This window comes from Cavia porcellus, unplaced genomic scaffold (assembly GCF_034190915.1).
Source record: "Cavia porcellus strain 051 isolate PalLab524CR breed Dunkin Hartley unplaced genomic scaffold, mCavPor4.1 scaffold_7, whole genome shotgun sequence".
In the NCBI taxonomy this organism is placed as follows: Eukaryota; Metazoa; Chordata; class Mammalia; order Rodentia; family Caviidae; genus Cavia; species Cavia porcellus.
This window is the reverse complement of record NW_026947490.1, coordinates 68,060,797-68,071,386: the sequence shown is the minus strand read 5'-3', so window position 1 is coordinate 68,071,386 and position 10,590 is coordinate 68,060,797. Positions and strand designations below refer to the sequence as shown.

Sequence of the window (10,590 nt, the reverse complement as noted above, 5' to 3'; positions counted from 1 at the left end):
TATTTCCGCTTCCAAGAGGCTGTGAGCAAAGGGGACCCTAGCAGTCTGCGGGGCTCCCTGGAGGAGAAGGGCGATTTAAAACCAGGACCAACTTTGCGTGGTTGGCAGCTGTTCGGGCAGAGGCCCTGCACCTGCCCGAACCCCACTTCCCCCAGAGCCCCGAGCCTCTCCACCGCGAGCCCCACGCTCCCGGGCTTCCCCGGCGCAGACCGGCTGGCGGACTCCGCGCTCGCTCCCGCACACTGCTCACTGCGCGCCCTCGCGTCGCTTCCCATCTCCTACAGACGGCAAGCGGGTCCCCGCCCCCAACTTGCCTGATCCCGGCGCCGCCGGCCGCACCGGCCCCGGGCAGGGTGCCCAGGCCCCGCGGCGGGCCTGGCCCCGGCCGCTGCGCCACGGCCTCCGCGCCTCCTTGGGGCGCCGCGCGCGCGGCCAGGCCGGGGACGGAGGCTCCGGGGATGGCGCGGCCGCTCCGCCAGCAGGTGGCCCCGGGGTCCCGGCGGCCCGCCCTCCGCCGCGCCCCTCCTCCCGGCCTCCTCACGCCCGCCCGCCCGCGCCGCCGCCGCCGCCGCCCTCCGCCCCTCGGCCGCGCGTCCCCGGGGCCGCCGTGTCCGCAGCTGCGCCCGGCCGCTCCCCGCCGAAAGTTGCGCCGCGCCGGGCGGCGGGCGGCCTCGGCGAGCTGCGGAGCGGGCTGGGGGCGGCGCCGCGCGGAGGCAACTTCTCCTGGCGGCCTCGGCCTCCCGCCGCCGCCGCCGCCGCCGCCGCCTGGAGCGCGGACCTTGGTCCCGGCCCCGCGCGCTGACAGGAGCCCGCTCCGCCGCCGCCTCGGCGCCGCCGCCCGCGCCGCACCATGGAGTTCTCGGAGAGGAAGCGGAGCAGGAAATCCCAGAGCTTCAAACTGGTGAGCCGAGGTAAGCGGGGAAAGTTGCGCGGGGGAGGCCGGCGCCGCCAGCCTAAACAAGTCGCGGGGCGCACGGGGACCGCACACAATGCCGCCCGCCCCGGCCCGGCCGGGCCCGGCTCGGCCCCTACCCGGCCCCGCCGCGCGAGCGGCCGAGGAGCTGCGCGTCAGGCCGGCGCCGCGGGACCGCGCTCCCGGCTCGCCTCGGCTCGGCTCGGCTCGGCTCGGCCTGGGTCGGGTCGGGTCGGGTCGGGTCGGTTTGCTTTTCTCCCAGAGGGAGGGGGAAAAGAAAAAGAAAAAAAGCAAGCAAGAAAGAGCGTGGCTTTCCTTAAGGAGCAGGCAGCTCCTCAGGTGACCGAGCCCGCAGAGCCGCTGCCGTCCGCGGCGTGTCCAGCTGCCTGCTGGGGAGGGGACTCTGTCCGCGAGGTCGCCGGAGCGCTCCCAGGGGACTAACAGGTGCACCCCGCACCCGGCCTGGTGGCGTCGGGGCAGGGAAGTGCAGTCCGCTCTCGCTAGTTGGAGGCAATCTCTGGATCTGAGTCTGCTAAAAATGACGGGAACCGAAGATCGAAGCTGTGAAGAACACGCCTGGCAGGACGCATTGTGTCGCCTGAGGTGGGCGGCAGGTGACTTTGTTGTTGCTGTTTTCATTGGGGAGTCCCAAGTCCTAGCCCCACCCTGTTTGGGTGTCTTTGAATCAACTTGAGGTCAGAGGCAAGCTCGCATCCCGCCTGCTTTCCAGTGTAGTTTTATCAGGCTTTGGCATCGCAGCAGACAGCCTATACAAGTCACACGTAAACTAGTGAAATTGGAGGGCCATTACAAGTGACTGCGTTTACCCAGCCAAGCCGAGCTGAGAGGTGGATCCAGTACAGCCCACTTTGAGGCGGTCTGAAAATGGTTTAATTACAGACATTTTGAAGATTTGATCATTTCTGTGTTCCTTAGTTTGGGTACTGTTTAATGAAAGTGGCCTGAAATAGTCTATGTATTCAAAATGTTTGGGTCTTCTCTGTGTAAAAAACAACTTTTTTTCACAACAGTGTTGATTACATAGTGATTTGTGCTTTAGAAACCGCCCTACCATCTGTGCGTCCTTCTGTCTGTCTCTCCCTATGCGTCTCTGTCTCTGACTGCCTGTTGGTGCTATCAGATTCATTCAGAAATGCAGGCTGCTTTTGGATTCATGACTCAGGGAAGTTACTAATTTATCTTAAAAGTGAAATAGTAATTCTGTCCTTACCTCCTGTGATGTCTGAGGTCAGAAAATGGAATAGCTATTAAGAAAGGAACCTCTTTTCAAACACAAGGGAGCCTCCCTTTTAAGAAATAGAAGCTTGTGGGTCATGGTAGCCTCCATAAAGAAGCTTGTATTTTAAACTTATACTGACATAGAAAATTACTTTTATTTATTTATTTATTTTTATTTTTTGAGACAAAGTCTTGCTTTGTAGTCCAGGCTGGCCTTGAACTAACAGCAGTCCTCCTGCCTTAGCCTCCAGAGTGCTGGGATTACATCCGGGTGTCATTCATTATGCCTGGCAACATAGCCTTTTTCCTTTTTTTTTTTTTTTTAAATTAAGGTCTGATTTTTTCTGCTTTGCAGGTGTTTTTTTTTTTTTCCAGAAAATAAACTATTGCTGAATAAATCAGCAAGCAGTGATTGAATGAGAAATACTGTCTTGTATAAAAGATGAAAATCTTGCTTCCTTTCAAATATATGATATTTGAAATGACAAATTAGTATTTTCTATACATGTTTGCTTTAAGCAGCTTCACTGCTGAGATTTTCAGGGTAAACTGAGAAAGCTGAGAGTTCTGGATGACTTTGAAGCATACTGTTTGATATGCTTATAAAAATGGGTTGTGGAGATAAATTTGGAAACTCTTCTGGCCTATGATTTGGTGAGATCTTTCTCTTATAAACATACTTGCTGTGCCAAAGAAAAGCTTAGTGATCGGCATCAATGGGGCAAAATTTACCATGAAAACTCTGACCAAGCATTGCTGTTCTCTAAAGTCCAGTTAATACTTAAAGTTTTGTGCTTTAAAGCATGCAGAGTTTCAGGGATTGTTTGGAACCACAAATTCTGTGAATAACAGTTCTCAAATAGATTATAAGTTATGATTTATAAATATTAGAATGGAATTCTAGGTTTTATTGCTTATGCCCATCCTGAGGTTGGTAAAGTCTAATTTTTGGTTGTTTCTCATGCCAGATTATCACCATGAGGTGTATAAGATCTCAGAATTCAGCAACGATGTTAATGGAGAGGCCAAAGAAACGCAACCCATTTTTTTAGGTAGGTTCCTGTGTCAATTAATTTCTCAGCAAAACATTGTGGCCATTTGCAGATGGGGTGGGGGATTGTGCGGGAATGGGAAATGTCTGCCATTGCTTAATCTATGACACTCTTTTCTAGACCTTTTATTTTACAGATTGCCAATATATCCCTTATTAACATTGCTAAAAGTTGTAATTTCAGACATAAATGTTTATTAGTGTCTACACACAGTGCTAATTATCGCCCACTCACGGAGCCAGATGCTGACCGAGCAGTTTTGTGGCTCTGTGCTCACCCCATTTACATTGCATATTCGCTGGCATGCCTCACTGGCAGTAGTTTGTGTAATTGGGGTATTACATCTTTGACATCTGGATAACAGAAATTCAATTTCCAGGAAGCTGCTATTTGTTTGGTTTTGCTTTTGCCTTGGGTGGGCTGGAGGATTAACGTGCTGTCTTGTTATAATGTCCCTTCACCTCTGTGGCCTGGTTGCTAATCCTGCCATGACATAATTAAATTAAATCTACAGTCAAAAAGTGTAAGGAGAATAGAAGTGTGATTGCCTGCCTAACCACCCCTTGGTAGTGCTAGTTACCATTCAGCTGCTCCTGGGCTCCTGGTTTTACGGCTTTCTGTTCCTTTCCCACCAACATTTCTGGCCATGGAGAAGAACCCCGCCTCTGCTCCTCTTTCCTGGCTCACCTGGGGGACACGTGAAGTGAAGGCAGCATCTCCTGGACCTTCTGACGGTGTGTGGCACTCTGGGCGGGCAGGTGGCCAAGTGCTGCTGTTGTGTGCGGTGTAGGTGTGCACTTGGAAGACTTTGGAGGTGTGGTTTGTCATCTGTAGACCAGGCACTGAAAATGACACTACTTAGGATTTTGCCTTTAAGAGTGAGGTACCCACAAAGTCACAGTGGACAGTACTTAGTGGCAGCAAGCTTAACTTTGCTCATCCCAGGGTGCTGTGTGGCCAGGACATGGAAGGTGAGAGATGTCAGAGTGAAGTGAGTGAGAGCAAGGCTAAGGGTCCACTGTCCGGCCGGCAGGCAGCAGGGTTGCTGCTCCTGAGACCCTTCGGATTGGAACACCGGAGAACACTGCGCTTCACTAGGACCTCTGTTTTGCTTTAAAGGGAAAGAAGAAGGGTGGTTTGCAAAGGACAGATGCAGACATGAAACAGTAGGGAGATCCAGCATTTCTTTTATGAACAACTGTAGAAGGCCCGTGGGTCTTTCTTTCCACATAAGGAGAGGCCAGTGCTGCTCTGGGTACCTGTGGGCTGTTCAGAGACCCAGAAAGGCCAGAAGGCGAACACTTAAGTGAATTGCCTGACCCAGAAAGAAGTCTGGGATTATGCTTCTCGGTTCCCTAACCTTGGTGAGTTGAATTCTCTGTCAGTACCACTTGATTTAGCCATTTGAAGTAAAGAATTTGCCTTCTAGTAGGAAATTTACATTGATTAAGCAAAGGAAAGGTCATGTTCTTGATTTATGCTCTAGCAAAGGCCTGCCCTCAGCTGCTTTTCTTCTGTGTGCAAGCAAAGTAGTGGGAGTGAATTTTGAAGAAGAAAAAGGGGAGGATGAGAAACAGGAGTGTGCTGGGGCTCAGGATTCAGGATACTACACACTCTCAGAAGGTGGCCTCTGCTGTTTCCCATGTGATTTGAGAAAGAAGCATACCAAGACAAGAAGAGGCATGGGATCCACTTTCAAAGAAAGCGGTTAGAAAGATTGAGCACCCTGCTTTCCCCAAGTAAGTCAGATGTGGTTCCCAGGGAACATTTTTCTTTTGTGATCTTCAGGTCAATTAAAAAAAAAAAATAAGTGGAAGTGATTGTGTAAACATGATTTCTAGAACAATTGGAAATAGTTACTGATAACATATAAAAAGAAGAATTTTGTTGTTGGCAGTGTAGGTTACTCTTCTTAAAACCTGGATTTAATTCAGATTCATTTTGTAAATTGTTAGTATCTTCTTAACATTATTTATGATTTGAAGCATATGATATCTAGGAGAGTTTGATATCATATCAGTGACCGTTTCACTTGTGCCAAAGTAGTGGTAGCCCTGGATCCCATGCGTTATGGGGGATTTTCTGCATTAAACATGCATGTTGTCTTGACACTCTGCATCTTTAAGATTAAAGTTCGTGTCCCAAGGGAGAGGAGAGTGCTGCAGGATTTGGCAGAGGCTCCCACATCAAATCTGTCTGGAATATTTTTAGGCTGTTAACCAAGGCAGTACAGTCAAGATGGCAGGCAGGCTTGGTAGGGTAAATGGCTTTGGGAATTAATCACACATTTTAAATTTGATAATAGGGTCAGAAGAGAGAGTTTTATCCCTTGGGCGTTGACTTTCTCGAACTGACTTGAAACTACAGCAGAGATTTGAGTTCTGGAGAAAAACAACCTATTTGATCAATCAGCAAGTATTTTTGTGAAAAAAAAAAAAAAAAAAGTGAACCCAGCACTTTCCTGGGGTGGGAGTGGGATCTGAAATGGGTAGGACAGGGGCCCTGCTCTCGATGACTAAAATCCAGAGGGGAGAGTAGGCAAGAGTCAGGAAGCAGGCAGCAGAATTTAAAAGTCATAACAACTACAGTATGAGCTCTGTGTGCAAGGCTGTGACCTGGGTCCTTTATGTGAATTATCTCATCTACTCTGGCAGCAGATCTGCCACGTCATTATCAGCCTCACGTTGTAGATAAGGCTTAGGGATATTAAGGTAACCTGCCAGAGGTCGCTCATTGGGTGGCCATGGCCAGGGTCCCAGTGCAGGTCCACCTGAGCCTTAAACTCCCTGCACACCTCTGTGTGAAATATAATTCAGTGGCATTCATGAACAAGCAGTCAAGGGCAAAAGTAAAAGTTGGACCACAGCCTTTCACCCCTACTGGTGGGGAGCTACTAGACCTTGACCTGCAGAAAAGACTTGGTCAGACGGAAGATCCTTGGTGTGAAGTGTGATGTGGGCCAAGGCGGAGTTATAAGCATGGGTGTAATTAGACTTTGAGTGAATGTTATTATTCTTCGTAGTTACAAAGCACTTTCACCTGTGTTATCACATAGATTTTCTGCAACATACCTTTGAGGTACTCAGGGTGGTTACTGTTATTCCTATAGTAATGAGGACTGAGGCTCAGAGTGAAGTGACTTGCATAGGTCTAGCAGAACCTGGAGTAAACACTGGTCCCCTGTCCAGATTGCCCTCTCCCATTTTGAGGCAGATCAACTAGTGTCATTGAGGACACCTTAGCTGGTAAGAAGGCACTTTTTGAAAAAATATTTTATGACATTCCCAAATTCCCAAAGCCATTTACCCTACCAATTTATTGTTTGTAGTAAGAAAGCAAGCATTAATGTCTCTTTTATACATTGTATTTTGGTTTAGACTTACTATTATAGCGTATGCATTTGAAACGTTTATTTTTCAGTTAAGTCTCGTTTATTTATTCACTTAGTGAATGTTTTTTGAGCTGTAATTACGTATGTGCCAAACCCTGTTTTGGTTGTTCTTTTGGATATTCAGCTCAGTATTATAATGTTCTGTAGATGAATCTGAGGTGTGGTTGCCATGCCAGTTGAGCACGGTCAAGAGCTCTTGATTTTGAGTCAGTGACTTTCTTGATGACAGCTGTCTCCTGAAAGTCCTCTGAATCTCTCTAAAGAGAATACACATGGAACATTTCTAGACACCTTTACAAGTTAGGGGATCAGCCAGTCGCTGCTCTGTGGTGTTCCCTGGACAGCTGGGCAGCCACATGTGGAACAGGGTACTCCTCACCTGGGATCTGGTGGTCTAAGTCCCAGCTCCTCCTGAAAGGAAGGAGATGCTGATGATGAGCCTGTGGCAGGATTCCAGGAGCTGACACAACCCTGGCAAGGGGAAGGACCAGGGAGACCCCGAGAAGGCGGGAGGAGGAGACCTAGAATTCCACCATTCAGAAACAGGAGACTTCCCCTCCTTTGCTCTTCCTGGATGCTCCACCTTCAGCGCCAGCCCCACTGTGTCCTTGCACCCCTGTCCCTTTACAAATATAAGGACTCTTCTTCGTTGAGGCAGAGTTAAGGGAACAGACAACTAGGCACCTCTCTTAGGGTTAGGAATGTAGCCAGTGTAGTCGTCATTTGTTGAGAGATTGCTGCTAAGAACTTGCAAATGTTATTTGTCCTTTTAGTTGTCCCAAGAAAGGTATTGTCCTTCCCACTGTACAGATGAAGTATTTGAGGAGTTCACACATTTGCTGAGATCTACCTCTCCAAAAGCATGTCCCCCATCAGGAGTTTTGTTCCAGGGCACTCCTATGTGTAGTCTGCAGGCCACCATGCACAGCAGATGAAAGAGGAGTGTAGCTACTTCAAGAATGGAACCTTACGCGGCCCACTGTCTTCGGTGGACCTCTGCAGCCTGTTAGGGTACCCTATTCATGATTTAAAACCGCAGAGCACCATGATCTTTAGTTGTATACAGTATCAAAAATATGCCGACTAAACTGTAGGTCCAAAAATGACTTTAAAAACAATTACAGGCAAAAAAAAAAAAAAAACACCCCAAAAAAACAATTACAGGCACAGAGTTTAGAGGGCCTCTTGAGAATCGCAAGCTCCTATGGCTTCCTTATCTGCATGTGTGTAAATGTGACCTGGTACTGTGGCTGCAGACTTGGCCATCATAGACATACCTGGCTACCCTGAGTTTGGAAGGCTCAGTAGTCAGGCCTGTGCCCGTTTTGTCCTGTTTGTCCTGTGATGATTCCTGCAGCTACACCAGGAGGTGGGTGCTGTCTCCAGATCTTGTTTTACAAATGGGCTGCTAAGCTAAGAGGTGAAAGTGATTTGCCCCAGGCCATGTGGTACTTACATCTTTGACTTTGAGACTATGTCTCCTGACGTCTGGTTCTGAAATCTCTCCCCATACATCAGAGCTGCCTGTCCTGGACTCCTCTCTCCCACTCTGCCCAAATGGGCTGGGCTGATCATCCTGATGACGTTGTGTCAGCTTGAGAAGTCTAGAAGCTTAACTAAGTAATTCAGCAGTTCTACCTCCTTACTGTTCTAGGATATTGTTCATTGTGTCAGTTTGAGAAGTTTAGAAGTTAACTAAGCGATTCAGCAGGGGCCAGGGTCCTCACTTTGAAAACATCCTCATTCTGTGTAGGAAGAGAGCACGAAGATGGTGTGAGCGCTGCACTCATCCAGGGAGGAATGTAGTCTGCTTACCATAAAACGTAGGAAAAGAGGCTTGCTTATACCTCTTTTTGCTCTTGCTGCTTTTGCTGACTTCTGCCGTCTTGAAAGTGTTTCTCCTCTGCCAAGCCAACCTGCCTTAGAGTCAGCTGATTATGGACTGAAACTTCTACAAACTGAGCTAAATAAACCTTTCCTCCCTGAATTTTGAGCAGTGGATATTTTGTCTCAGCAAGGAGAGAAACGTAACTGAGACATTCCTCTTCTGTCTGAACTCCTCTTCCTCTGCCTGGACCCTGGATGCATTTTGTACCATCACTGGTTGTTCAGGATCCATGTTGTGACCTTTCTGTCTCCCTGCCTCCAACTCTCATGTAATACCCTCCCATAGTCTGCCCATTCCCAGCAAGCAGGACTTGTGCAGGTGACAGGAGAAGGCGAGGACAGAAGCTTCCAGCTGAGAAAGCCCAGGACCCACTGAGGAAGCAGAGCAGTGAGGTTTGTTTCCCACCTCCTTTGCAGCAGGTACTTCTGGTACTTTGCCCCCTTTAACTCTACACTACTCTGAGAAAATAATTAGTCCCATTTTTAGATGGAAAAATGGGTATGTAGACAAGTTAACTTGCCTGCAGCCATGCAGAGAACTGGTGGGTCAGAGCCTGGGTTTGGACAATCTGGCCGCATTCTTTCCACTGATCATGCTGCCTGGGAGGAAGAGGGCCCTGTCCTCTTTCTGTTTGCTGTTTCTAGCTTAACTTTCCATTCTTACCTCCCTTTCCCACCAGCAGAAGAATGCGCTTCTGTCAGACGCCTGGCCATGCTCTCCTGCAGCACTTTCCTTTCTCATCATTGTGCTTCCCCAAGGCCGCTTCTCCACCTCGCCTCTGATCTCCAACCCTGTCCTGTTCCGTTCCAGACTCCTGCTAGTAAGAGCCTCTTTCTCCAGACAGTGTGGGAAGTTCAGTTCCAAGATCACCTATGCTCGGAACCCTTTTCAATGTGTAGCCTAGTAGAGGAAAGTTACATTTAGTCAGAAAACATTGTGCAAAACTCTTCAGGGATCTTTTTTTAATCTTCTCTAATAGAACAACATTGTTAGCCAGATTACCTTACCCAGTTCTTCCAGAGTATCTAGGAAATCTTAATGGCAAAGCACTTTTTCCAAATGGGAAATGCTGTAGTCTTCTTATCCCCTTCTTCCTTATCCGTCCAAATTAGAAATTATCCTTTTTTCTGAACATTTTAGTACTAAATAACAACACCATTCTTCTGGTGTTTACCATGTTTATCTAATGTGTGCTTACTGTTGTGCTTGGCTTTACTGTGCTCCAGGTCACCCTGCAAATGCTCCTAGTTCCTTCTTTACAATTGACACAATGAATTGCATTTGTTTATTTGCAGCGTCTCTCCTGATCTCTCCTAATGTAGATCGTCAGATCCTAGAGGGCAAGTGTGGCCTGGATTCTTCTGTGGGTACTCAGGAGCACTTGGCACAGGGTTGTGTTTATAATGATATTTAGCAGAGAGATACACAAACCTTTGTTATTTAAATATGGGACTGGTATTGAAATGTGAAGATTTGTTTTAAAATGCATTGTACTGAGACTTTAGAGATATTCTGTGATCCAAATCGAAATACATCTCATTGAACTTGAATATACTAGAATACAAATTGGTTTATTTCTGATGCTGAACTACAACTGGAAATTTTTTTCGTTTTAAAATCTATAAGGGTTCAATAAAGATGCGAAAGCCCACAAGATGTTGAAAACCAAATCAAAAGATCATGTGTGTTACCCTCTGTGTGTGCTCTCCAAACACTCGTTTGGTTTTGCAGAGCTGCCCGAGATAAAAAGACCCATCAGAGAATGCAGGTTGACACAGTCCAGTGACTGTCTGTCGTATGTCTGAGGGGAGAGGGTGCCTGCATATATCTGCTCCCATGGTACCTACTCCAAGGTCCCTTAAGAGGGACCAGTGGGCTGACATCCAGTCTGACATGTTCCTCAAGATCTGTGTGAGGCAGCATCATGAGAAGAGACTGCCTGTTTTTGTGTCATAGGAAGACTCAGTGTGGTTCTGTAACTGTTTCTAAGTGAGAAGTTTCAAAATATTTTGTGATATTTTACTTTTCCTGTAATGATTATGACTGAGTCATTTGAATAAATGTCTAAGAAGGTAGATTCCAGGGAGACATTGACAGTTTAGACTTT

The 10,590-nt window shown here is 47.7% G+C and overlaps 1 protein-coding gene across 5 annotated transcripts in view; it reads left to right on the top strand.

Moving 5' to 3' along the window:
- Positions 1 to 705: 705 nt before the first annotated feature.
- Bend7 (BEN domain containing 7) overlaps positions 706 to 10,590 on the top strand; it is a 93,614-nt gene continuing 83,729 nt past the window's right edge. For 3 of the 5 annotated variants that reach the window (XR_010048902.1, XM_063253778.1, XM_063253777.1), the window contains exons 1-2: positions 706 to 911; positions 3,121 to 3,204. Coding sequence is in view for 3 of the 5 variants with exons in the window: in XM_063253778.1 (XP_063109848.1) it covers positions 851 to 911; positions 3,121 to 3,204 (145 nt within the window). In the remaining 2 variants the exon portion in view is untranslated. Of the gene's footprint in view, positions 912 to 947; positions 1,517 to 3,120; positions 3,205 to 10,590 lie in introns of those variants that run through there. The other 2 variants (XM_063253780.1, XM_063253779.1) reach the window with 2 other exon arrangements.